This window comes from Chlamydotis macqueenii, chromosome 1 (assembly GCF_036417535.1).
Source record: "Chlamydotis macqueenii isolate bChlMac1 chromosome 1, bChlMac1.mat, whole genome shotgun sequence".
Taxonomy (NCBI): Eukaryota; Metazoa; Chordata; class Aves; order Otidiformes; family Otididae; genus Chlamydotis; species Chlamydotis macqueenii.
The window spans coordinates 151597293-151625064 of NC_141556.1; the positions used below are offsets into that span (position 1 = coordinate 151597293).

The following is a 27772-nucleotide window of genomic DNA, read 5'->3' on the forward strand; positions in this document are numbered from 1 at the left end:
CAATGTTTGAGCGCTGTCTGAACTCCAAGCACTGGGGAGCTCATGCTAAGTACCCACAGCTCCTTTAGCACTGACTACAGGAGACCACATGTTCCTGACTGGGTTCATCAGCACTTCCTTATTTATTTTCCCCTGTTCATTCTTTTACCCTACCTTCAATTCTATCCCACTATCCTGGAAACTGGAAAATGAGCTCTAATATAAAATTCCTATTATACTTAAAAAAAACCAAAAAAACAAACAACCCTTATTTTCATAAATGCGTAAATACAAGTTTTAGTAGTTTGTATTTTGATTTGCTTATAAAATATTAATTTCTCCTGTACAAAGACCTCAAAAAACTATGAAAGCACAACAGGCCCAACAATACACCTGAACCACATCTGTAGAAAGGAATACCACAGTCTTACCTGAGAGGTAAGCAAATTGTTTCTTTAACTGGTCCTGAATATCTGCAGCGTAGAGGGGAATGATATCCTGATGCATGATTTCATCTGCGGAGGGAAAAAAAAAAAAAAAATATTGCATTGCAAAGTCACTTTATGTACAATTTCACAGTAGACATAAAAAAAAAAATTATCCCTACAACACAAACACCCAGAAAACTACTGAAGTTTTGAAAAATAGGTGAAAACCTTTGGAGTCTTTCAAGTGTCTGCCAAGGGCAAGCTTTTCTTTGAATAGCATATTGATAAAAGAGTACTGTGGATCTGCTGACAGCAGCAGTACAGGATGTCACTGAACCAAGTGCTGTAGAACTAATATTCCTCATTAATTACGTTAAACAGTGTGTTTTTTACATATCAAATTCTATTTTTATTTAAACCTTCTAAACCCACACAAGAAAAGAGAAACTTATGATCCCGCTAGCCTGTTGTCTGGTGTTCAAAAACCCCAATGCAACAGCATTCAATAAGGTAGGTAGGACAGGCTTGAAAGGACATCCTCACATTGAACACACACACACACACTTGCACCTCAACTGCAAAAAGCATTGCTTCATCTTTTATCTCAGCCCTACCACTTCAGCTTAATAACGCACTGCTTTCCCAAGTCTTCACTTTCTGCCACTGTGTTCGAGCAGAGGCATTTCCCACCGCGTATTTCCAGAGGTCAAGCAGAAATCTAAGTTTTGCTGACCATGATAAAGACTGCATGTCAGAGTTGCCTCGTTCATTAAACTATGATCTCTTTTTCTTTTTTTTAAACAACGAAACAAAAAGTTTTACTCTTGCAATTTCTAAGAATTAATTATTCTACATTTTTAGCCTCATTGAAAAGCACTGGAGGAATAACTTAGCATTTTCAATATTTGTTTTTTAACATCTCTTTGAATCTGCCACTGTATAAAGAAGTTTTGGTTTTAATGTACACTGACATGCCACTAAGACAGACTCAAATCTGACACTGAGAACTGTGAACACGCACAGGAAAAGTAAGTAAAAACTTAAAAGTGATATAAGATTAAGTGTCATCTGCCTTGAAGTACAAGCTGATCAAACAGAAGCAGAGCTCTGGCCCTGAAGGAAGGGACTTGCTATTAACTCAAGACTTTCAAATGTTGTATCTTAAGGGAAGAGTCATTCACTTCTGTAAGCGATTCTCGTGTGTAAAATTCTGAGAACGGCAGTGATTTGAGAACAGCAAGAAAAACCTACTTTCAGTTACTTCTTCCAGATAAGCAACAACTTATACTGGGAAAACAGAACTTCTCTGTTCTCTTTTGGCCAATCTGGCAGGGGAAGACCCATGACCACTTCCAAGGTCACACACGGATCAGAGCTATTTTTCTGCATCCGGTGAACTGCTGCTTGATCAGAAGACCTCTGCATGCCATGCTGTCAAATCCATAAGTGGATATGTTTAACTGTTAAGTCATATTTCACTCAAACCTTCAGTTATGTCATTATCTGAACGATTTTGAGAAAAACTGAATACAGATCTTTCAAAAGTCCAACCTCAGATGGCCAAGTCATCTCCAGAAGAGGGGACCCCTCCAAGAGAAAAAGGATTTTACATTTTTTTTTTTGCTGCCAGTGCTTTTTAATATAAGAAGCCCTCCTGCAGCAGTGTTTAAGAAACTGAAGTAAACACCCCTGATTCTGCAAACCAATGACTGCAGGTGGACTCATTTAATTGAATATAACCTATTACTGGATTAACACCTGGTGGGAGATGGGAAGAGGGAAAAGAATGCAATCATTTTGTAGTATGCCATCCTATAGATGTGATGACTATAGACATAGTCACAGGCAGAAATAATTTTCATTGTTGCAGCATAAGCATGTAATAGGCGTGTTTTGCATACGTAAATAAATATGTGACACACACCATTCAAGCACGCAAGATATTAGTAAGTCAGGGAAACTCCTTACTTCATGTTTCCCAGATCCATAATAATCCATTTCCTCATGTATCTGTGTGATCTACCCCACTGTGGGCTCTGACTTCTGCCAGGTAAAGATGCAAGTCTAGATTTGATTGCCTCAATGCTCTCTCTGCTAGGAACAGCAGGTTTTGCAGGGCAGCCCACAACCTTGTGGTCAAATACTGTTTCACTGAAAAGACACTATCTTCCTCCCTCTAGTTTTAAACTCAGTTTTAACTCAAATTTAAGAGGCAGTGTGTTTACAACACAGGAGGAGCAGCACACTGTGCCTGTTCACAGATGGAAAACCTCCAGAAGCCCTTCCTTCTGCTCCCTCCTTCACCAAGGCACAGCTCCCACCTCATCTTGCTCTTGCTGATCTGGTTTCTTGACACTCTTCGAGAAGCAGAATACACATTAAGATCAGAGTTGATTTTCAATAATTTGAAACAACCGAGATAAAAAGAAAAAAAAAACTAGCAGTAGAAAACAAAGTGAGAAGAAGCAACTCTGGGAAGTACTGAGACCTTGGCAGGATCCACCTGAACCCAGCATCAGCACTCATGGATTTAGCCAGAAATCCCCCTGCAATACAATTGCATCTCCTCTGAAAGAGGACAGGGAGAAAACTCATCGCTCTGCGTCATTTCCTTTATATTTAGTATCACTCTAGAAAAGAGAGTTTATCATAGTTTGTTTGGGATTTAATCTGATTTCACTTTAAAGTTTGTCCATCGTTACTATTTCCTTCACAGGATTAGGTAAGGAAAGGCACCCATGCTAAACAGACTGCAAGGGCACACACTCCTTACACCCACGGACTTTGGGGAAAATAATTTCTTGGAAATATGCTTTAAATACAGAACCTGACACCTGCTACAGTCACTAGGGGCAATTTCCATTTTAGTAAAGCTAATTAAGTGCACAGTAAAATACAGAATTACTGAAAATCTGTTCACTGTTTTCTAAGGAATTTTTATGGGCTCGAATGCTACTTCCACTTACATGGATTAACATTTACACATCCCGTGATTTTTCCTGTTCTACCTTGACTGCTTTACATAGGATTTTCAAAACAGACCTAAAAGTTTGTCTGTTTTACTGTATCTAAAATTAATGGCTGAAAAGAGATGCTCACACCAAAACAAGCCAGAATACCCAGTCTTTCCTGAAGAGCTCATTTAAAGAATTTTTCCAGAGTAGTCTGCTTAAAATAAAGCCCCTGGGATTTATAATGCATCTGGTTTTGTGGGTGCTAATAAACAGTAAAAATAAAGTTATTACTGCCTTTATCATTATTTTAAAAAACTGAACACATGAAATATCTGGGAATGCACAAAGATTTTTTTTCTAAGCCAACAACTGGAGGTTCTTTAAAAATCACGTTATCTTGTGTTTAAATTATGTGTAAGAGGGGACAGAAATGTCATCTCACTAACATAAAGGAATCAGTTAAATATGTGGTTCTCATTAAAAAAACCCTTTCTCTTTAAAAATGTAAACCACAGTCTTGCAGATATATCATCTTTTAATTCAACTTTAAATCTTGCTTTGATAGTCCTGTCTCTATGATGGAGGAAGACGGCTTAGAGGGGCCTGACCCCGTCCCATCAAATGCACCTGACTGCACTTCAAATGAAGCAGGATGACAGATTTAAGCATGAGGGCACAAAGATAAGTTGTGCTTGAATTATCTGGTGCCAGTAAGTCCTGAAAAAACCTGGATCTGAGAAAATGATCAATGTCACTCAAGTCAAGATTTTCACTTATTGGTAAAAACCTCCTTTTTCTTTTCCTGTCAAACCGAAACTCGTCATCATTCACTGTTTTCCTGACACATCGAAGCAAAATCATTTTCACAGAAGAAAACATTGAAGGGGAGCCTGAACAGACCCATATCTACATTACACAGAAGGAACTCTTCCAACACAACCCATGAGCCTCTCATAATGGGTTTAATTCAATTCCCACCGAGCCAGCTGGAATTACATCACCCTTTGGGTAGTTCTGCATGAAATTCTATGGCTATTACACTTTATATCAACTTGAAAGCCAACCTGTTTGTACACATATGGACACAATTATGCCTTTAAGCACAGACCCCAGTAGCACACCATAAAGCAAACTACAAAACATTTTTCCCCCTCCTCTTTCTTGCTGAGTCAGCAAGATTTTGCTGAAACCACGTCTACGGCTTCTCTATTAAATTTATGCCTTAAATTGAAGGAATATGTATTTTTTTTTCCAACCGGTTTCATTTTGAGTCTCCTCTGGAACAGCCTACCCACCCAAAGAGTTCAATGTCTTTTATGAAGGAGGCCCTCATTTGAAGAATAACTTCATTAAAGCATTCTCCCATCTGGTAATTATAAATGCAAGATAATGACTTTCAGAATAGTCCCTTCATCTCTCTCAGCCCCAAGGCAAACCTTTCATTTCCTCATTCTTCCCTCTTCATCTTCAACCCTCGACCACCATCACTAACAGTTCACTCCTTTGTGTAGCCCCCAAAGAAAGAAGGGTCAGAGCAGCAGAGCTGGTGAAGATAACCCTCTTCCACGCTCAGCCAAATGAAACTAATGAGCTAGTCAAGACATCAGGAGAGCTCTCCAGCTTTAGAACTGAATTCTAAAAAAACAGTGCTGAAGAGTGATTATGCCTGCAAGCTCTGTGCTAGGTGTGCTCAGGCACAACAGCTGCAGACCACGCTCCTCGGGTCCATGCGCTGTTTGCAGTCACACCGGACTGATGACAGGGAGTTCATGCAAGTGTTCACAAACTAAGTATTAAAACCTCACCAGTTCAAAGTATCTTCAGGAAGAGTTCCTTTCTATGTTATTTGACTACACTGCTGTCAAAACAAGGAAAAGTGAGTGATTAAACCTCCAAAATCTTCATGCAAAAAACAGCTCTCTGCTAAAGTATAGCTTAAGGAAATCATCACCTGGGTGAAACAGTTCTCTTGCAACTTGTTTGTTTATGGTGAGATAAAATATCCCAATCAAACAAGAAATATGAATTCTTCATCTCCACCAGCATCCCAATTGGTAGCACAAATAGAAATAAAGCAACCTAGCACTCCAAACAGCTTCATACGGCAGTCGGCGTCCAAAAATTACTTGGGGCTCTGAACAACATGATGTAGTTGAAGATGTCCCTGCTCTTTGCAGGGGGGTTGGACTAGAAGACCTTTGAAGGTCCTTCCCAACCCAAACTATTCTCTGATTCTTTAAGTATGTAAGAATTTTGCCTGTAAAAGCTTAACAGCCTACACTGAGTCTACACTTCCCATTTCCTCTCCTAGTCAGAAAAGAGTTTCCGTTCAAGAGCCCTGGCACATAAAAAAGATGCTCAAGCGGAGATACTTCTTTTCAGTGAATCATGCTTTATGCAAGTTCCACTTCTGCAGCATTACTAACATCGGTTCATTTTCTAGGACCGTATAGCGTATTGCCATAACATGCCTAGAATGGCATGTCTGTGTAGCCCATTGCTACAACAGGCTAGACTGGAATCCCATGCATTTTCAATGTTAAGTAAGAATCTAGCAGTTGGAAGTGGAACTGCTAAAGAAAATCTAAAACCTTAGGAGTGATGTTCCCTCTATTGTAAAGCCCATGCACAGTGGACAGAGGTATTTACTAAAAACACTATTCAAACATGCATCAGAACCACCGATCATTCAGATCTTTCAGAGTCCATTATATTTCTGCAGCACTTTTCATAATCCATAAGTTTTCATAATATTTAAACTTTTCAGTTTAAATGAAACTTGATAACTTGGCTTGTTTAATCACACCTGAAGAACACTGCAACTACTTAGAAGACACATAAATTAATCTCGAAAGGTTGCAATTCCAGACTTCAAATACAAGGGGCAGAAACATATGGGTGAAATAACAGAAAATCGAAAACATCTCTGTAATTATATAGATGTCTACCGAACCTCCTGCTTTACCCAAGTAATTCCCATTTCCTGGAATCATAATTAAAGGGGAAAAAAAGTCCATCTGTTTCTTCTTTGAGATCACAGGATTGGAGATTTGGCACAGGAGTATCTACAAAACTACAAGAATGATGGTTTGGTCTCATGTAGGGAGATTAATCACTGATCATTCTTCTAAAAATTTTTTTCAGACGTACAGTCAAAGCAGTGCTGCTGGGTTGGCAAAAGATGACAAGAGGTGTAACAGTTCTCATTTTCTTGACTCAAATTATGAAATACCTGCTCAAAAGCACACTTTGAGAGCCAATCAAGATTTTAGTTGCTTTCAAACTCTTCTCTAAAACATTCAGATTTGATCAGTTGTTACGCACGTCAAAGGATGTATCTGTTTTTGTTCTCTTCCTTCTTCCACTTCCCCTTTTGCAAAAGGCAAAGTTCTTAGTCTTAGTTTGCTTAAATAATATCACCTCAAAGCACAAACATCAGTGGAAATACAATCCCCTCTCTTCCATATACAGTAGATGCACTCACAGCATACTATGAGTGCCAAAACCTACAGCTTCTTCCACTTCTGCTTCATCAGTCACACCTACTTGAGACATGTAATCTGTAGTCCCACAGCTTCTCATGGTACATCTTTCACTGGATAAGGTTGTTCAAATCCCCATCCAGCCTGACCTTGAACATATCCAGAGATGGGGCATCCACAACTTCTCTGGGCAATCTGTTCCAGTGTCTCACTACCCTCATGGTAAAAAAAAATTCTTCCTTATGTCAAATCTAAACCTACTCTCTTTCAATTTAAAACCAGTGCTCCCTGTCCTGTCACTGCAGGCCCTGATAAAAAGTCTTTACTGAATTTCATAATTTCAGTGATATGGAGGATGGCTAGAATCACTTCTAACAAACAGTGTATTTTATGGTACTCTGACGAAAGCACGCTTTTCCACAGAACTGCACATCTATAAAATAATGTTTGGAAAGGGGATGTGAAGCACTTCACGAGTGTGAGAGAGAAGGAAGGATTATGTGTTCATTAAGTGGCTTATTTGGAGCTGAGTACTAGTTTTCAGCTAAGACACATTTACTGGCAGCTGCTTGTAAACTTCCCAGTCCTTGGGACTCTGACTACAGATGACTTACAAAGAAGAGGTTGCTGAGTTCACAGCCAAACTGGCTGCCCCGTCTTACCACATAGATGACAGAGCTGGCAACAAATCAGCTCTTGGCTGCTTGGCTTCATACTGTGGCTTACTGGCTAACACCATTAAAAAGATGAAACCCATCACTTATGTCTCTAAAGCACTACTAGTATGAACTGTTTCAGGTAATACAGAGGCAGGACACCACTCAGTATCAATCATGGGCAGCTAAAGAGTCCAGTGCTCCAATCCAACATTTTGCAGGCAGCATGCTAGAGGTTTAGCAGGAGACTCCTCTCCTTTGCTTTATAGACCCCCATTTTCACCTCTTTAAGGTCTCAAATGAAGCACCCATTCATTGTCCAATCTGAGAATTTGGCACGTGGCTCTAATGACTAAACAAGTTCTGCTAAATAAAGCTCTGGCCCTATAAGCAAGGGGTTATTTTTGATGGAAACTGACTGTGCAAAACGAGGCAATAAAGATATAATTTCTTGGATTTATTTCAGTGTCTCATCCGCAAAAAAAAAAATTAGACTCTGCTTCTGTAAGTGCAACATTCTAATGGGATGTTAATCCTATTTTCAGAGGTTATTTTGCTGGACTTTAAGTTCAAAGATTGACAGCTTTCTCTTAAAAATCTGCCCTTTTGGGCATAAAGGGAAATTACTTAACCTTTCTGGAAAAACAACAATGAAATCTCTATTTTGCATATGCCAAGTACAAGGTAGATGCATATTTTAAAAGTTACAACTTGCTGTTTGTTAAGAGAAGCCATGGCCCATAAATTGTCTCAAGTGAAACACAAAATCCTTGCCTAGAACTTAAAACCTACAAAACCCTGACATGTTCAAACTGAGAAGTTAATATATACATCACTTACTCTTAGATAATCTTCACAATTTCTCTCACTTAACCAAGCATAAAACCAGAAAATGAGACTAAGTATAGTGAGGCTGAACTTTGTTTGCTACAATTCCATAGGCTCTGCGGAACAAAGGTTTATAAAAGCCAGGGTCTCTAAAAGGCACCGTAAGTGACTGCTCTTCCATTTTCAAAAGACTTTGGGTCTTCTGCACAAAACATAAATGCAGTAGGGCTGCATTGTGAAGAGAAAAGCCATATAAATGAAAATAAATTCTGAATATTTGATACTCAGAGAAGTACCTGAGAAACAGCATCTATAAAAGTATTCACAGAAACAAATACATAAGGCTCCCTTCATTTCAGGGTAACACTGCAATGATGAGAGGCAGAATCTCTTATACATCACGTGCAGTGAAGAGGCTAAAGAGCAAACTTCGACCTTGAACTTCCCTGCTGGTGGATATTCTCATATGAAGTCTCATTTTGTCCTCACTGGATGGCCTGCTCCTTTGAGCCTGAAGGCAGGTTAAAATGAACAAACAAAAAGCCAAATGAACAACACAAGTCACATCAGTGGTATTAAGACCAGGATTTACTTCTAAAAATGTAACCCTAGGTCCCTGTAAGTATGATGTTTCAATGACACCACTGAGGTGCTCTCTAGAAGTTTGGAGCATTTATTTTAGTTTTTATAGGACACTAACACCTATTAGAAAGGAGTCAATATCTTTACTGAAACTTTGCACAGCAAAGGGATGAGAGGCAACAGTCAGATGCTGCAGCATGGGAAATTCCAGCTGAATATAAAGAAAAAAATTCACCATGAGAAGAGCCAAGCACTGGAACAGGTTGCTCAGCAAGGCTGAGTGATCTCCACCCTCTGAGATACACAAAACTCAGATGGACAAGTTTCTGAGAAACCTCCTTTACCTTTGAAGTTAATCTTGTTTGGAACAAGAGCCTGGACTAGGTGGCCTCCAGGGGTCCCTTCCAACCTAAGTATTCCTGTAATTCTGAAGAATTCTGGTGAAAAGTCCCTAAGCCCACCTCACAACACTGGAAAGAAAAGTTTCCAACATAGATATCACAGCCTTAGAACAAATGACCACATACAAACTAAGCTATGTACCAAATTCAGTATATTGACTTTAAAAATGAACACAGAATAGGGTAAAATTAAGTTATGCTGATACACCTGCTAAATCTCAGGCTAAGAAAATCTGTCTACAACCATATATTACATGGTATATAAATTTTCTGGAAAATTAAAATTAAAAAAAAAAAAACCCTAAGGCAATAGCTTTTCCAAAGGGAAGAGGAAATATCCCAAACTTATGACGAAGTAGCTCTGCTTTCTGAAAAGATCCAGCCAATAATTTGTTTCATAAGAACTGTTTACAACCCTCCCAAAGGGTTCCATGTCGACATGGAACAGCTTTGCAGGATGCAAAACTATGACCTAGTAGTAAGATGCTTCCCCGCTGCAGTACTATAGCTCTGAGAAGATCACATCACACCTGTCTCACAGGCAAACAAGCACGGTACTGACTTACATTGCTTTCCTCCTTCTAGATAAAGCTTCAACATGTTCTTAACACCTGAGATGCACCAAATGATATCTATCCATCCACTGCATCATTCATGCCCCGCCATGCGGCTCCCAAGTGTTGTGCCTGACTCCAGCAGCTGAAGGGAGTCCACCTTCACTGCAAGTAAGGCTGATACAGCCAAATTTTAGGGACGCTCCCCTCAATTACAAGCACAGAAGACCTCTGCTGGGACTCCAGTCATCCTCTTTCTGTATTTCCCCTGCCTACAAAGAAAACTTGGAGAACCTCCACAAGGGAACCACTATGGGATCCCGCCCCTTGGAGAGAGCCTGCTAACTCCTCGGGATCCACGGCCGCAGACCGGCAGCACTGGCTCCACACCTCACTACTGCAACACCCAAATTGTGTCCGAAATGTTTTAGTCTTGCAGTGTATCTACAGGATAGAAGGTGCTTTCACCCCGCTTTGGATGCTGAAAACCAGAACCAACATTGCTCACAACTACCTGCACAGTCTTTAAGCAGAAGAGAGACTTGAGTCCTGGAGCCGTACTCTTCTCAGTTTGTCCATCCTTTTTGCCATCTCCCTATCCTCACTCTCGAACATGGACTGACAAAGGAATTCCCCAAGAAGACACTGTTTTCCTTGGAAATTTCCATAGGGTTGAGAAAGACAGGTATCTGAGACCTCTCCTTTGGTTTAATTTTTCCCCTCTGCTGACTGCAGACACAAAAAATACGCCATATAGTACTCAAGGGGAAGGGGAAAGAACAGTGACAGGGAAAGGGATAACCACTCTGCCCACTTTGAAAACAAAATCTTTCAATAGATTTCTGTGAAGGACTGGCACACTAAACATGCCCACATGAAGCGTCAGTCAACAGATGAAAATCAAGCCTTGGCAGTTTCTAACAAAAGCAGTAATCAAGTACAGATTAAAACTCTCTATTTTAAACTTGGCAACTTATACAAATAGTCCTGGCATGGCTACATATGCACCACCATGATTTGACACAAAACACCACTGGTTCTCCAGTTTAAAACAGACATCCCCTTTCTTGTACAATAATCAGTCATTTCCCAAATCCACCCCTCCACTCTCAGCACCGATGAGGATGTACGTAAAGACGAAAAGTTACCCTGACTTATTAATCCCTCCACACTTTCAGTCTGGCTAGCCTCACTTTTCCTTTCTGAAATCTTTCATTCATTCCTCCTAAGCAGCAGGATTTTGTTATTACTCCTAGAAGCATGGAGCACCACTGAGAAGCAAAGCACTCAGACTAACATGTTGATAATTTAATTAGCATTACTAATTAAAGATTAGTAAGAAGATCCACCCTTTACATACCTGTTTCATTTAAATTTGACATTTCAAAAGCAACAACATCAGGCGGTTAGACACCAGTCCATGGACTCACTGCTCTTTCTCTGGTCCTCCTCTGCAGTCACACATACCAAAAGCAGAAAACAGAACTGGAAACGTGAATTCAAGCACCAGAATAAGGAAGCAATTTTTGCTTGTCCCTGTTCCACAAAACACGCTTTCAGTTTTGCAATAGACTGTAGCTGCACTATTAACAGCAAATAATATCTCCACTGTTTCTCTATATCTTAACAGAAACAAGATTCCTATAGAAAACTGACTGAAGGAATTTAAGAAATAATGCATTTTAGACTAACCCTCCTATACTAACAACTAGGGGATGCCAAATGGTATCCTGCAAAAGAAACTATGCTGTCTCCCTACCGCAAATAAGGATCAGGGGAAATTATGTATCTGATATTTACATAAAATGTGATTAATTGAATATTAAAACCCACTGTAAATCAGAAACAGCAGGACAGCTCTCCGCAACAGCAAATTATCCTTGTAAGCTTTAGCTGCAGTTCTGATCGCCATAATCACTGCAAGACTGAATCCTCAAAGTACCTTCCGTGTAAAATACAGGAATAGCTTTAGTGGATACGTTTGATGTACTGAGAAACACATCTGCAAATAAAAGGATACACTGCAAATTTACACAAGGAGAGAACACACACACCCCCACAGCAATAAACTGTATTTATACATGAACGTACACAAAAAGAATACAACTTCTGCCTTTGTACTAAAACACATCCCATTTTCCTCAGCAGGATAACGTTATCAGACAGAGTTCCCGTCTGACCTGCAATCAAGCAACTAAGAAAATTTGAAAAGCTAGACACACCTGTGCTTTTCTTCAGAAGAAGCCACAATTCAGCAATATCTTTGTAGAGCAAGGAGATCGGGCTTAAGGTCATGCTGCTTCTAATCGATTTAGTGCAAAACAGTTCCGCAGACAGTGACCTATTTATGTGTGAGCCCGTCTTCAGTGCAAAACGAGAGTGCAAAACTCTATCTTTCAGTTAAAGCCAAGGCTCCCAGGACACAATACCTTTCTTCAAATTACATGCAGAGCAACTGTGCCTGTCAGCAAGCTCCGAGGTCCTCTGAAGGGCTCGCTGGTTGCTGGTCACTTACCACTTCTCTTCCTGCCTAAAGTGCTGGCATGCATTAGATGCAAGCTGTTTGCTTTAAATGTGAACACATGCACTGTTAAAATATTATCACAGTAAGAACGCATTAAAAAAATTAATCCTAAGTGTGCTCTGTCAAGAACCTCCCTTTAACAGCCCTAGTTTTAACAAATGATGAGCCATTATCATAATCCTCTTCTACCACTCACCCCTACTCCGCACAGGGAAATTATCTGCCCAAGGGGCAGATGTCCTTTTCCAATGAACCTTTAGTTAGAAAGTTCTCCAGAAATGCATGTAGCGTTTCCTATCTGTGAGGGGATTCTCACCCACATGTCCTTGGTAGAACCAAATGGGGGTGTTTTCCTTGGTGGTAAATCCATCAGGCACCTGTTCCCTATGAAGGAGTCTACCTGAAGCAGCAGGAACTGCCAAAAGGACATGTATTCTACTAATGTGACTTTTTAAGTTGAAATATGTACAAATCTTATTGATAAGACAATGGGAAATAAGGCAACAGATGATGAAATCAACTAGAACCAAGTATTCCCCATGATGTTTCAGACACGAATGCTGAGCCATCTTGCTTTACTTGATCCTTTAAAGTAATTGTCCAGTGACGGACTACCTGTTAATTAATACATTTGAGATTAGTTACCGGCCATCCAGACTCATTAACATAAAGAGTGAGCCAATGAATGGGAGTGACAGCAACAACCGTATGAAAACAAATGGATTGTTTTTCTTCACTTCATGATGTTACATGAGCCCTTTCCCGACAAGGTGGGGTCAAGGAAAGAGGACAGTGAGGATAAAAAGCTTGGATTGATGGTCACATGTGTTCACAAAATTCCATTTGCAGATGGGGAAAAGCTCCATTTCTGCTTCAGCACTCCCAGTCACAAACCAATCTCATAAAAAAAAAAAAAAAACCTCACCAAACTCGGGTCACCCACAGATCACACCAGAGGTTATTTTCTGAAGTGCCCCACATCTGTGTTCTCACCACTCATCTGCCACAGAGCTGTTGATAATCCCAAACCAGTCAGCTGTATTATAATAAATCTATCATCTATACAAGCAGCTCTATTCAGTGCATGGCATCAAAATGTGACCTGAAGAATATAACTGAGGTAATTTATTTTAAACTCTGTTATTTCATTTTGGGGCCCATTACATTTTGTAGTATGTCAAAACACAAGAGTTTCCTAAGCAGTATCAGACACTTTTAACTAAAGGTAGATTTAAAGGAACTAACTTTAGGAATGTTTTACTTAACTGTTCTGTATTTTACGAGGTCATTACTGGCGTATTTGGTTTTGAAGAGAGTTCAAAATTAGTGAATGAGTCCCCACACCGCTCCCACAAGTCACGGAAATACTCACACACCTGAAAGTTGAGAGGGAGTAAGTGACCTCTCTTGGATCAGGTAACAGCATCTGTCACAATGTCAGAAACAGGATCTACATATGTCTGGGCTCTAAGCTTATACTCCCTCCTTTCCAGGACTGTCACCCAGCCTGCTCGGTGGAGGTGGGTGTTCCTAGATCTGTATCTTGAGTTGTAGTCCTCAGACAAAGATCACAATTCACAGCATTTTATTTCTAGCTCTGGTACTACAATGTGGCTCCTGGAAGAACAGTCTCAGAGCAGCTAGAAATCCTACTGTGTATGATATACCATATGCAGATACATACACCGATACTCATTTCTTACTTAACAGCACCAAGCTGGTCTCAAACATTTGCTAGAAAGAGCCCTCATCAAAATGCCTGGCTGACTAAATATGATTGTTAGTAGTAACAGGGGTTTGCTCTCGCCTGCAACACGGCATGATGAAAACCTAACTCTTGTTATCCGAAGTTTTATGCAATGATAAAGCGGACACAGGAGTGCTTTCCAAACACATACAGAGAGGGAGAGGAAGGTTTACAGCCTTCCTTCAGAGATTAAAACCAAGTGAAAAATGCGATACCTTTCTGAGAAGGGTGTATCACCCTCACCCACACCCATTCAGTAAGATACAGGAACCTAATATTTCGTCAAGCTGGCTACTTCCTTAAGAGGGGAAAAAAAAAAAAAAACAAACAAAAAAACACCAACACCTCAAAAACATGAATGTAAAAGGGGAAAAAGCACCATTTACAGCGTGTTGGCTCTGCTTGTTCTCATCGTCACAACAGAAGAAGTAGAAACCCTCGTCTTAATCAACACCGCCTGTTCTAAAGCCCCTTCATGTTGTATCTAACATGGACAATCACCTCTCAATAGGCTTCTGTCTCCAGATTTTGGAGCAGAGGAAACAGTGGAGCAAGTCACAACAGGTGAAACCCAAGTACTAGTTTAAGAATAACCTGACTTCTGGGAGTAGTACAATAGATACATATAAGATCCATTTTCCAAGTGCCCACCTTCTAGTCCTTCTAGACTTCAAGTCTTCCAAGTTTTGAAGATACTGAGCAACCGGATGGATCATCTTTGGCATCTAGTTTAGCATCCTAGACTATTTAAAAGCCCTATTTGTTTTCTCTTTCTAATCCTTCTTGATGTTTTTTTCAAAGAATGAATGTAAAAAGAGGTTTCATTCTTTTTAAAGTCATCAAGCATTCAAAATTGCCTTTTCTCTCTGGTTTATATCAAAATTTTCCAAAGCATTGAAAATGAGTTTATGTAGACATTATACACCCATACACAAACACATATGTGTGTTTGTATAAATCCATTATATAAAGCAGCTTGTTAAACCTCTACGCAGCCACAACACGAACCCATTTTGGAACGGTTTTGGCAGTTTTCAACTCAGATGCTGAGTAATCAAAAAAGATCCCTGTATCCCATCCAAACCTCAAGTTAAGTAAGTGCGAGCAATCAAAACTCATGGTCAGAGAAAAACAATAAAAGCTGCCATCCATAAAGAAAGACGCTGCCTCCATGAAAATGAGCATGCTGGTGACACCAATAGTTGGTGGAGCACTTCAAAGTGAAGGCTGCTGTTCAATTAATAGGATGAACACTGCAATCTTCCAAAAAGGAATTGCTAGGAAGAAACACTAGGAGAGCTACTGAGGAATTACATCTTAAAAGTACACTTTGCACTGTAAGATAATAAACTTCAAAGCTTTGAGGATTACACATGCCTTACACTGGATATCTGGAAATTAAAGCAAACAAACAAACAAAACAAAAAAAAACAACAAAAGAAGGCTTCAATAATTTTTAAAGAAATGTTAACACCTCCTCAGGGACAGCACTTCTCCAACCTCGTGACTACACTTAAAGAGTTTCTCCCCAAAATCACGACAGAAGCCTGGCCACTGAATGCAGTTATCATACATCTGTTTCCATTTCTAATTTAAAAATAAGCTCTTTTTGGTATTCTGTCAATTGAATTTCAATAAGTTTCGATGTTACAATTTACACGTCCTTTCTAAACAAGCTCCCACAATCACAGGCCTCTTTCGTCACCACGCAGCAGAATTTACCAAAGTTTCTAATTTCAAAGAGACACAAAAACCGGACTTTTCTTCAGACTGAATTTAATCACGTAGGAGTTAGCAGTAAAACAATTTATCTTGCAATATTTTGTGACAGTTCCATCTATCCACAGCTGCAAAAGCCAACAAAGAAACGGATGTGACCTTTCTAACTCCACAAGCAGCAGCCCTCCGTACAGCAGTGCCTGCAATGAGATGTGGCTACTCAACCTGCGCGGCGGTGAGGAAAAGAGGAATCCTGGCTCTGCGCTGAAGTTGCCTGCAGCAGTATTCAAAATTCAGTAGATGCTAGATTGCAGTCTGGCAAAAATGGAAAACTGTAATTGAAGATGAAAATCAAATCATCACTGATGTTAAACAGAAGGTAGGACTAAAATTCAGGAAAATCAATAGGATGAGATCCATTTTCCATAGCAGCAGTGGGAGTGAACAGCAAGTGGAGGAGATAAGAAAAAGAAATGGATGTGGAGTTTAGTGCAACAGTGAGTAACAAGAACAGAAACACGAGATGAAAGCAGCACAGGAATTGATCTCAGGAAAGGAAACATGAATTTATTTTGTATTCTGAAAGAACATAAATTAGTAAGAACATCACTCTAGAAAGCAAGGAAAACCAACAGAGACCATTACAACAAACAAAGTTTTGTACCACAATTGCAACTATATTTAGAGTCAAAATCTAAAGTAAAACTTTATCAGCAATAGGAAACCCTTTTTTTGACTTTTATGACTACACAGAATCTTTTCCCCCCCCCCACATTAACAAAATACTCAGCAGAAAAACTTTCAGGTCAAACATTGTGGGAAAATTGGTTCCAACAAAAATATCAGATGCTCCTGTAACACTGATGAACACAACACTGAGAAAGGCTGCCAAACTATTTATCACAAAGGAAGTAAAGGAAAAGACAAACAAGCTCCACAGTTCCCTCAAGAAAAGAGGAGACTCAACATCAGCAAAGAGCAACCAAAGCTCATTTTCCACTGATCAAAAAGAAAAAGAGCAGCAAAGGCACTTAGACTAGCTGCTTCTGGAGAGTCAGCCTGGAGAACTGCTTCAGATTCTCGACAGAAATTCATTTCCTTCCAAGAAAGATCATCTCACTGCAATGAGAGAACAAAACACCTTATCCCTTGTGCTTAGTAGTGTGATATTCTTAGTTAAATTTAGTCAATAGAGAAAAGAGAAAGCTCACACTGTTTGCTCTCAGTGGAAAGACATGACATGTAATCAGAGCTGACCTTTTAGCTTTGTAGATGCAGAATTTTAAAGAAAACATTAATGGATCATTAAAAAAAGGCAGTGATTCCTTTAATAAAACATGTCTTGGAAAAAAAAAAAAAACCTAACCCTACAAAGACCTGTTGTAACATCCATAAACAACTGCAGCGAAGACACACAGCAGCTGTGACTGTGTCCTGTTTCCAGTCTCTGGGAAGCAAACAGGAAACCTATACCCTTACCTGATTGAAAAAGCAGCCAGTCCCTGACATTTTAATCAGCCTACAGCAACAGACATTTTCCTTCTTTTCCAGTTTCCTGGGATGCTTCCTAGCCTATTCAGGACAGCAGTATGGAGATAAAGCTTTTTTAACAGCAGCGTTACCTTAATTTTCCACATTAAATATTGCTACTTGCCCTATTACTGTATTTACTTTTGGCCTAGGTGTGACAGCTCAGGCAGGGTTATGGATTCAAACAACAAAACCACTCCTCTGCCAAGGGTGGCTTATTAACATTAGCTTCTAATTTCAGAAGGCAGGATTTTTCAGCACACCTCAAAAACCTTCACACTATTTTGAGATGTGCAGCAACAAAAATAGATGCACCAGCCACGTTAAGATATACAATTATGCAAACCTTTAGCTAACCAGGAGGAAAGACCTACAAAAAGTTGGCAAACCATCATGCCACCTCCTAACCTCCACTGATTAGGATGCTGCAATTAACAGAAAGCAAAACCTGCTGAGTTCCCCCTTTTTGCAGTTCTAAGGTAATGCCTCAACCCCAAAAAGCTTTTGAAACAGTTTTGTGTTTCTTTTCCTTTCCATGAGAAGAATGAAGATGTAAAGAAGAATGAAACGGAGGCCAAAGAGCAAATTCCACTTGTTCTGACACATGCAGCAGCTGAAACAATGCCCATGAATCTCACATGCGTAAGACAACCCACACACAACCCCCAGCCGTCCTTTCTGCTCTTCCTCTTGTTGCCTCTGCAAAAAAAAAAAAAAAGATGTATTCAGCTTCCACCAGCTCCTGTCTTACCAAGTGTGTACCTGATTAGTTGAACATAATTTTAACTTAGCCATTACCCTTGTAGTTGCATTAAGAGAAAAGCACAGGGCAAGAGGATCAAAGGTGAGGGCACTCTTTGTAGTTCTCTGCCCTATGGTGGCGGCAAATAAAGCCTCTTCAATTAAGGTCTCATCCTGCAGCCAATCTTTGAAGTATTTACCAGACTCTTTCTAACAGGATAGATTTTATGTTCTTGGCCAAAAGCCTCCGTCTCCCTTTACTCAAACACAGAACATCCTGTGACTGCTGCTGTTTTGATCCTCATGCTACAGCAGTTTTTCCAACGCTGAACACAAATTTGCACCTTTTCAGGATACCAAACACACAACACCAAGGATAACAAATACAGATACCCAGTCAATTCAAAGGATCAGCAAAGAACCAAAGATACTGCTCAGACAAAGAGAATAACAGCAAAGTAACACTAAAAGTATCTCCACTCCCCAATGAAGATTTATTTGCTGCATTACATTCTGGGGGGGAACTTCAGGGCAGGAAAAGGGATTTCTGTTTAAGAAATACCTTGTACAGACTTCTTCAGAGTACTTGAGGAAGTAAGGTGTAAGAGGCCCCCAAATATTCCATTTTTTCCATCCTGAGATTCTGGAAATGTTTTCCAGAAGCTCTCAGGGTTGTTTCTTAATTGGAATTTCTTTTCCTGCGCTATGAACACATTTGATGCAGCTTACATATAAGATGTATTCAAGTCTGTAACTAACTCTGTTAGTTGCATATAATTCCTTAAAGCAGAAAAAAAGCCCATTCCACATTTTCTTTTTAATCTCCCTAGTTTATTAGCTAGCAAAAGAAACAGCAGCTCAGCTACAAATAAGAGCATACAGATACATTAGTCTCCACAAACCAACACTAAAAAACCATGACTCCATTAAGCCTATTTCATGTTTCCTTCTTCAGGCAAGAAGCTCTCACTGTACCTAAGTGGAAGGAAAAGACTCACAGCTCTATCATCAGCTTGCCCAAAAAAGCAGCACGCACCCATCTGACACCTCCTGGCAACTGAGGGGTATCCAGTGTCAGCCAGCCCAGCTGGGGCAGATTCACAGGCATTTAAAGGTCCACAGGTGCACCCACCAGCAGCTGACTGACAAACACTCCTTTTGCAAGCAGGTCTTCAGATCAAGTGCAGTGCTATAAGCCAGCAACTGAGGTTTCTTGTGAAGCCTGAACACGGAGAAACAGACTCGGGCCTAATGTGGCCCAGCTCCCATGTGCAGCAGCAGTTCCACTGAACTTACTGCCTCCCATGCAACAGCAGAGATGAGGAGCTCATCAGTACATTTCTGCTGTGCTGCACAATTTGGTGGAGTGTAACCCAAAGCCTACTTTGTCACATTTTTGCTCTTCTTATGTTATAGTTTTATACCATATTGCCTCCCCTCACTTGTTTAACTGTTAGCATTGCGCTCGAAAATATACTTTCTGCCTCTGAACCACTGATGCTGTTCGCAGGTACCAACAGCAACCTCTGTTTTTTCCTTTCTGAAATAAACATAGTCGCATAGAGGAAGTTGTTTTAAAAAAAATTAAACTATCCAAGAGTGAACAAGCCTATTGTTTGGAGAGGAGACTTCAGGGCAGCAGTGTACTACCACGACTGCGTTGCACAGCATCCGTAAAAATCCTGCAAGGGTTTGAGTTTGGCTTGTGCTGGCACAGGGAGAGAGGGGACGGAGCAGTCTCATTGTTTAAATGTAAACAATAATAATAATAGGCTTTCGTAACTGAGAGAAGGAAGCAATCTAATGTGGAAAACAGTTGTTATTACTCTGTTTATGATTCCTGGTTCCTGAAAAATATGCCGGGTTACTTCAGAACACTAAAGGGGCCTAAACTGAGGTGACCTAAAATTGGGCGAATGGCTGAAAACCCATCTGATAAGATGGGCTTGGGAATACCTTTTTTCTTTTTTATACTGGAAGCTTGCCAGAGTGGAAAATACTGGGTTGGGGATCCATAACTCTTGCAACTGTAAGAGCTTTATCCTCAAACCCCAGGCAAATGCCAGTTGTTCAGGCAGTAGACTGGATTCACTGCTAAGTGGTGGCTTAGGCATCTTCAGGGGGAAAGCTGATACCGGAGTCCAAGGGCATGATCCTCAAAACAATCTCCTAACACCTCAAAACCTGAAGGTTCATTAGAAATTTTTCCAACAAATATGAAGTTCTCTGCATACAGTCTGATCTAGATTTAAGAGACAATTTAATACAGAAAGAAATTCCAAGAGCAGGGCCAAAACCTTGAGTCCCTCCTTTAGCAAGGAAACAGGCTTTGTTTAGGGCCACAGGGACAGCTCTTATGTTCTTAAGCTCTAACATTAAAGGCTGGTACCATCAAACCTCCTCTAACACTTCCAGAGGTTGGTTTTGTGCTGAACTGTGAGTGCACGTCACTTGTGCTCGGAGCATGCTAACCAGATTGGGACACCTCACAGGACATTAGCAGAGGACCTCCTTGTTAAAGGGTCCCATTGCAGTTTAGGGTGGCAAATCTGGCATTCTCAGAGAGATATCTTTGGGCACTGCAAAAATTGTACTCCCAAAGTGGCAATACCTAGGGACACAAAGGACCAAGCGAGGACTCTGAGGGTCCTGCTTTTTGGCCAAGGTACCCAACCTCTATTTACATAATTCTGTGTCTTTGAGTCTCAGTGGCTCATATGATGCTTAGATGGCACTGTACAGCCAGTCACCTGAGTCAAAGCAGCTCCTCCCTCAAACCACAAAAATATTAGTCCCTTTGTTTGAAAATGTAAACGTTAAAAGTTGCAGTCACACTCAGGAAAAAATAGCGATCTCCCCTCAGGCTATTTTAAATACATATTTTGTCTTGCTGCTTGAGTTAAAAGATGACTAAAGCTAAATTTTATTTCTCAGATGCCTTTTCTGCCATAGGGCATTCTGTTGTGTCTACAACCATTCCATCTCCGAAGCATTACCAGATTTCATCACAGGCAATGCATATACCTGATTTGGTCAAAGGACATATCTTCTAATTAAATGCTAAGTTAGCACTCTTCATTATTCAGCATATGCATCTGGAGATTGTCACTTATCTGATTCAAGTAAAAAGTCATATATTATGTGATAAGCATATCATAAAATGTTTTCATTTTACTGACATTAGAGATTTTTGCTTCTCAACTTTGATACAACTTCTACTTACACAGCAAAACACTCAAAAATTCAGTAACTTGATTTTTTTTCTTCAAGGAATCTATCCCTAAAATGACTCTATAAAGTCACATGACAACATCTGCAAAAATTATTAAAACTTGCCTTGCAGACAAAGAACATAATTTTCAATAGCTGGAAGTCAGAAAAAAATCAGAGAAAGAACCAAGGTCAAATGTTATCAACCAAAAGGGGAAAAGTTTACATTGAAGAAGGTAGTAGACACCACCTGTACCTGCACCTGAAGTCCTTAAACAATCTTTGACAGCCATTGTGGTAGATGATAGAGAGACAGCAAACATTACCTGTGCCCCATATGCACAGTCCAGTTAAAATGTCTCCAGACACTACTGGAGTCCTAGAGCTTCAGATGGCAGAAACTAGAGAGTTTGAAAGTGACTTGAAGAAGAGCTGTATGGTTTTGAGCTCCCACGAAGAATGTGTTTTGATTTTCTTTTTCAAAAATCTAGCAGTGCCATGCAGTATTGCAAAGGTAAAGCTTCTCTAATGTAAAAGGATAGAGGCAGTATCTTGAATTATTCGTTTCACATGATAGCTGTCTTTAAAAACTACTGACCTACTGATTGATCCCTATCCATTTTCTCATATACGCCTTTTGAATCCACCAAAGATGGTAAGAATTAGATAAGTGTTTGGCTAAAATAGAGAAAATACTTTTTTTTTTTTAAACACAAAGGCTTAGAAATTAAAGAGTAATTCTGCTTCGCAGACTCACTGCATTAAACAACTTGCTTGTGTTTCATGAAAGCTTATGACTTTCACCTAGAAGAAGAAAAGGAGAGAAATAATAGATTGCATCTTTCCTTTAAATAAAAGCCTGAAAAGCAAGTACCTCCTGCCCCAAAGCCAAAGGACACATGTAAACAAGTTCCTTGACTAGCCTTGTGACATATATTCATATAAACTATATGTCACATACTGTGGAGACACCTGAAGTGATTTCTCAGAGAAATATATCAAAAGATGGAATCATTTGGAGAATTACTCATAGCTAATGCAACTAAGTAACCACGTTAAGATTGTCCATCTGAAACTCCTAATGATTTTCAGAATACAGCCGCATCCAGATTAAGCTTGCTGTAGGTAATTCATGAATCACAAGTTACTGTAATGCAGGAGAACTCTAAGATAAATTGTCACCAGAATTGTACGAGTCGCAATTTTTAAAAGTATACTTTTGACTAACCACTCACTTCTGAAATTATAGGATCATTCTCTCCCAATTGCCCCACCAACTGCTACATGTTTGTTAGGTGGACAAAACTCCTTACTAAAAGACAACCACAAGCTACTCCCACTGAGCCCTTCAAGGTCCTCTTCTAACCTGGTCCCTGGACTCACTTCTTTGTGGCCTCTACTTTACAAAAGTTTCAAAATTGACTAGAAACTTTGAAATGAGAAATAAATGTAAGTCTTAGTAAAATAGATGAGGATGAGACTCACTGCATGCTGATGGCAGTGCAGGTGGAAAAATCTCACAGTTTTACAGCCTGGGGATAAGAAGGGATAAGAAGCAGCAGCCCCTACAGAAAACTCCCATGGAGTCTTCTAGTTAGTTCTTTGGCGTCACCCCAAAAGGAAAGAATGAACCTATTCAATAGCCTGGTTTCTCACCCAAATTGTGTGCAAGTTGACAAACTCACCGTTAACAACACCAAAGACTGCTGATAGCTACTAAAGAAGAGTAAGTAAATGTGGAAACTAAGACTGTCAGCATCCCTTGCCCATTGTTTTCAGAAAAAAAAACACCAACCAACAAGATTGGCTCATGCTCGAGCCAAAGTGTAAGAAACAGAAGTTGTGTGTCAGATTGGATTAACTGCTGACTAAAATAGAATCTCTTTTGTGTTTGGTTGTTTTTTTTTTAATCACTGAGCAAGAAATGAAATACATAAAAGTTGTGCTGATCTTTGTTTCCTGCTTTGGAAGAAGACGTAGTGGCTCTGCGAGAAGATTTTAAAAAAATAAAAATACAAGAGCTAGCTTCAGTCAAGAAGTGCTGGACACCTTACTTTGATCCTTCTAACTTGGCATGCTGTACCACTATGCCATGTATGTTTAACATTTTCAGGTTAGCTTAACCTTTGAGGTTAATTTGAAGATCATGTCGGATTTTGTTAAACACGACAGGCATACACAGTAAAAGGAAGTAGTGCAGACCATCTTATTAAACAGGACTTAATATAGCTAAACAGATTGCAACAGCACATGATACTGGAAACTTCTTGAAAGAACAATGCAGAAAATAAAGGGAGTAAATAAAGTTACAACCTGGCTCCAGGGCTGGTTCTGCCCAAAGAGTAAATACTTTCTTGTTGACAATTCTCCATATGGAAAAGGAAAAGCATGCTATAAGAACAGCAAGTAATTTTTACTCTAAAATATTGAAGCAAAGTATACCTGTTTATCCATCAGGGAAATTCTATGTTCTTTTTTTTTTGCTATTGTATTATGTCTTCTAATGTCCTTTCCTCATAAAGGCATATATTCTTCAGCAGCCATGAAAGCAGGAAAAATATAACTTCCTGCTAATTAATTGCATACTATGGCATTAATGCCATATATGCTAGTGCCTCTCATTAAATGGGCTTTTTAAATAGCACTAATGGTCAGGAAGACATTTTTCCCATTTCAGGAGTGGCAGGCACAGTCAGATTTTGTTTTCTGAGGATTCATCTTACATGTATTGAAGTAACACAACGATTTTTGACATTTTTTTCTCCATTCACATGTGTAACCCTTAATGTCACACACCGCCACCACCACCTAGAAAAGGTCTATTCCTTCTAAGAAGACTCACAAACAGCTTAAATCTTAACAAACAGGGACAAAGAGAAAATCATAGGCAGAGGCCAGGGAGGTTCAATGGGCAAAGGGGCCGGCTCAAGGAGTTCAGTCAGTGGATCTATTGGAACAGGAGCCTAGAGGCAAGGTCTTGTATTGCCCTTAATTCTGTGTGTGTGTGTGTGTCTCTCTCTAATTGGAAACATTCATAAAAATCCCTGTTTTCTTGGAGGAGTCATCATCCAGGGGAACAAAAGTGGTGGCTTGTACATCAGTAACCTAGAGCCTATGTATTCCTTCATCATAATGCACACAGCTGGAAAAACAACATTTGAGTAAGGCATTAAAAGTTTTAAAATATTGACTTTTATAACATTGTAATTTAGAATATTTTTAATTTTATGTTGTTCAAACAGGAATTCAAATCACCTTTTAACACAAAAAATGGGAAATAATAAGCAATTTCAGGGATCTTGAGTGGGATCGCTCTCAGAAATCTGCTGATAATATAATTCATTTTAGGTATTTCCACTTTCTATCACAGCATTCATCTTACTGTGGTTGTAAAATACACCCCTCAAATCATGCATTTTCTTCAGTTTTGCTTTTTAACACAAAGAATAAAGACTTTTAAATTAAAAAAAAAAACCCTAAATTAAGAATTTCAGAAAAAAAAAAAGCACTTATAAAAGGAGGCTAGGGTCCCTCAATTCTACAGTACAAGTCAATACAGACACCTAAGTGAAGGAAGAAAAACATTTGCCAGTGTTGCTGAATTGTTATCTCTGAACAGTAACAATCTCTTTATCAGAAAACATATACTGAACACATTGCAGTAGCAGAAACTGTCCTATAAAATCGTGTGGTGATGCTCTGAAACTGATTTCGGAGGGAAGCAGCAGCTCATTCTTGATGGACTTATTGCTTGGGCACTTTTCTGACAGCTGTGACTGTTTTTGCTGATGTGCTCACTTTTCACTGAGTAACTTGGCTGAGCCAAATAAATCATTTCATTTAAGCACATCACAGATATTACAGGGTAACAAGTTGGGAGTAGGGATGCTATTTGAGAGGAAAGTTCTATAAAAAACTTATATGAAAATTTAGATCCTAAAATATCTAATATTTTATTTCCTTCAGAAAAGGGGGTTTAAAATAAAATTTAGACGCTACCACCCATCAGTCAGACTCTCCCAAAAACATGCATGCTGTGAAGAGAGTATATTTTCAAGAATCAATGAGCTATCAAAATTTATAGTAGCAAGACTCTTGAAACGCATGCTTTTTTTGGTACATATAAAAGATGGAGTTTAAAATGCTTGAACACAGTCCCAAGCCACACACCTTACACACTCCGGACTTAGCAGACTGCACAAGTCTGTTTACTTTTACAAGATCTAGGAGTTATTATAAAGTTAAGTAAACTTACCCCGCGCCACAAAATCCAGCCACGAACACCATTCTGAGAAAAAATAATAGCTCTTCATTTCTGCTACAGAAATTCCTCTCTGATTCATCGTCAGAGAAGAAAAATGTCCACTTTTCCCTTCCTCTGCTCAGAACAAACTACCCTGAGAAGGTAAGAGCTTTCATATTAATCGAACTTTGTTCCATAAATGCAACAGGTGGCACAAGATTACTTTACAAATATATTTTCCTCCCGTAACACCATTGTTCTTGTAATTATCTCTTTAATTACAGTGCTCTCCCCTCATGTCCCCACCCTGAATATTTACAGACTGCCGATATATCCAGTGTCTGATACAGTACATCTAGGCTATAGGCTGAAGTCCTAAGCATATTTTCACTCATATTAGGCTTTAGCAAGGCAAAGCAAAACTGTTTTTCACTCAGATATTCACAACACTATCTGGAACTAGTCGTATTGAATTGCTCACTCACAGGTTTAATATTTCGGTGCAGTTTATCACCTCTGCTACGAATTCACACCCAGACTTTTAAGACTGACCAGAAATCTCCAGGCAGTTTACACAGGCTCCAGGTAGGCTTTGGCTATGTTGAAGCGTTCAGGTACATCTGCTGTATTCATGTATTCAGTCTGACATGTCCCGCATTCATGCATTTTCTATCCTGCCTATAAGCAAATACCCTCTCCCTATACAAGAATACTTGATATCCAAGAAAAATACTCATACAGCTCCAGGAGAAGATGCACCAGATCTCCATCGCCTCGGCTGACACGGAAAATGCAAGAACGCTCTTCCTCTAGACTCCTCTTCACTATTTGTGGTAGATTACTCAGGTTGTGGATTAACTAAGCTTCATCTGACTCCTTCACTGCAAAAGTCTGTCAGTATTACACACTCACATTACAGCATTGCCTCACTGTACCTTGTAGCAGACCTTCTTTGGATTGGATTGGAAGGACCATGGGACACGGACAGTCTCCTCATCCATCCATTGATTACATGCCTAGAGCATACACACGAAAGCAAACCACCTCAGAGCTTCAGTCATCAGAAAACCAACCTGAATCCAGTGTGAAGAGATGTAGACTACAGGATGCCTCCAACGATACTCCCTGTCCATACCAAGCACAGCACAGACTGAAGACGGATGTCTCTGGAGTCTCCACTTGACAAACTTGTTCTACAGCTCTCAGTTCAAACCGACTAGTGTTCCTATTTGCTTAGAGAAAGCAAGAAGAGGGAGAATCTCAAAGGATGGTCTGCAAGCACCACACCAGGAAGCCCATCACAAAGGGCCACAGAAGCTCAGCACCTTGGAAAATCTCCCACACTGATGGGAGACAGGTGTCCCCACAGAAGACTTCTTGAAGCCACAGCTTTCCAGGGCTGAAATCCTCCCCAAACTCTACAATTGCCGTCCCACCTGCCTGCAGTGGGAGATGCAGAAGCACACAGAAGATGTACTGGTCATGGCTGGATGCAGAAACCATGATACTGTCTCACACGAGCCTGGCTATATCAGCCTGGGTCCTGCCTGCCCAGACAGGAGAGGCCACACAGCACCTAGTCCCAAACCTCTGCGTTCCAAAGAGCACGCGTCACGAGAGCCAGGGCTCATCCAGGGTGAGGGGATAAAGGCAACACAGTCTGCCCTGGCTAAAAGACACCCGCAGAGAGCAGCACAATGAGAATTAGGCCAAGGAGGGCAGATCCAACTGTCCACGAGCTGTAAGTAAATAAAGTCTGCTTTGTTAAAATGAAAATAAAACGGAGATGAATTTGATGAAGCATGAAGACTCTTGAAGCCAGCCCAGCTTCCTGTATTAAAGTAAATAAGGTAATGCAAAATCAATATGTGACCTAGGACATTTATTGTTCATGTAAGGATTTTTATATTATATATTAAATATTTTAACATGCGGGGAAAGGGTGCAATGACAGCAAGCAAACCTGCTCTCAGCAATTTTCAGAGATGCTAATGAAGAGAGAACAAAGCTCTAAGAGACCTGGGACAACAGGACAGAGTGGCTTAATTTTGTCACAAGGAGAAGAGAGATGCATATATCATAGGATTCACAGAATCACAAGCACATTTACTTTGCAAACACATGCTTGCCAAAACTGTAATTTTACCCACTGTAGGTACAGGACAGAAATGTTCCCAGGCTGCAGTACCTCTCC

The 27772-nt window shown here is 39.9% G+C and overlaps 1 protein-coding gene across 5 annotated transcripts in view; it reads right to left on the reverse strand.

The window, feature by feature from the left end:
* Nucleotides 1-27772, reverse strand: part of MCF2L (MCF.2 cell line derived transforming sequence like) — a 155357-nt gene that overhangs the window by 71341 nt on the left and 56244 nt on the right. For all 5 annotated transcript variants that reach the window (XM_086770287.1, XM_086770321.1, XM_086770296.1 and 2 more), the window contains exon 2: nucleotides 411-494. In XM_086770287.1, coding sequence (XP_086626413.1) covers nucleotides 411-494 — 84 coding nt within the window. The remainder of the gene's footprint in view (nucleotides 1-410; nucleotides 495-27772) is intronic.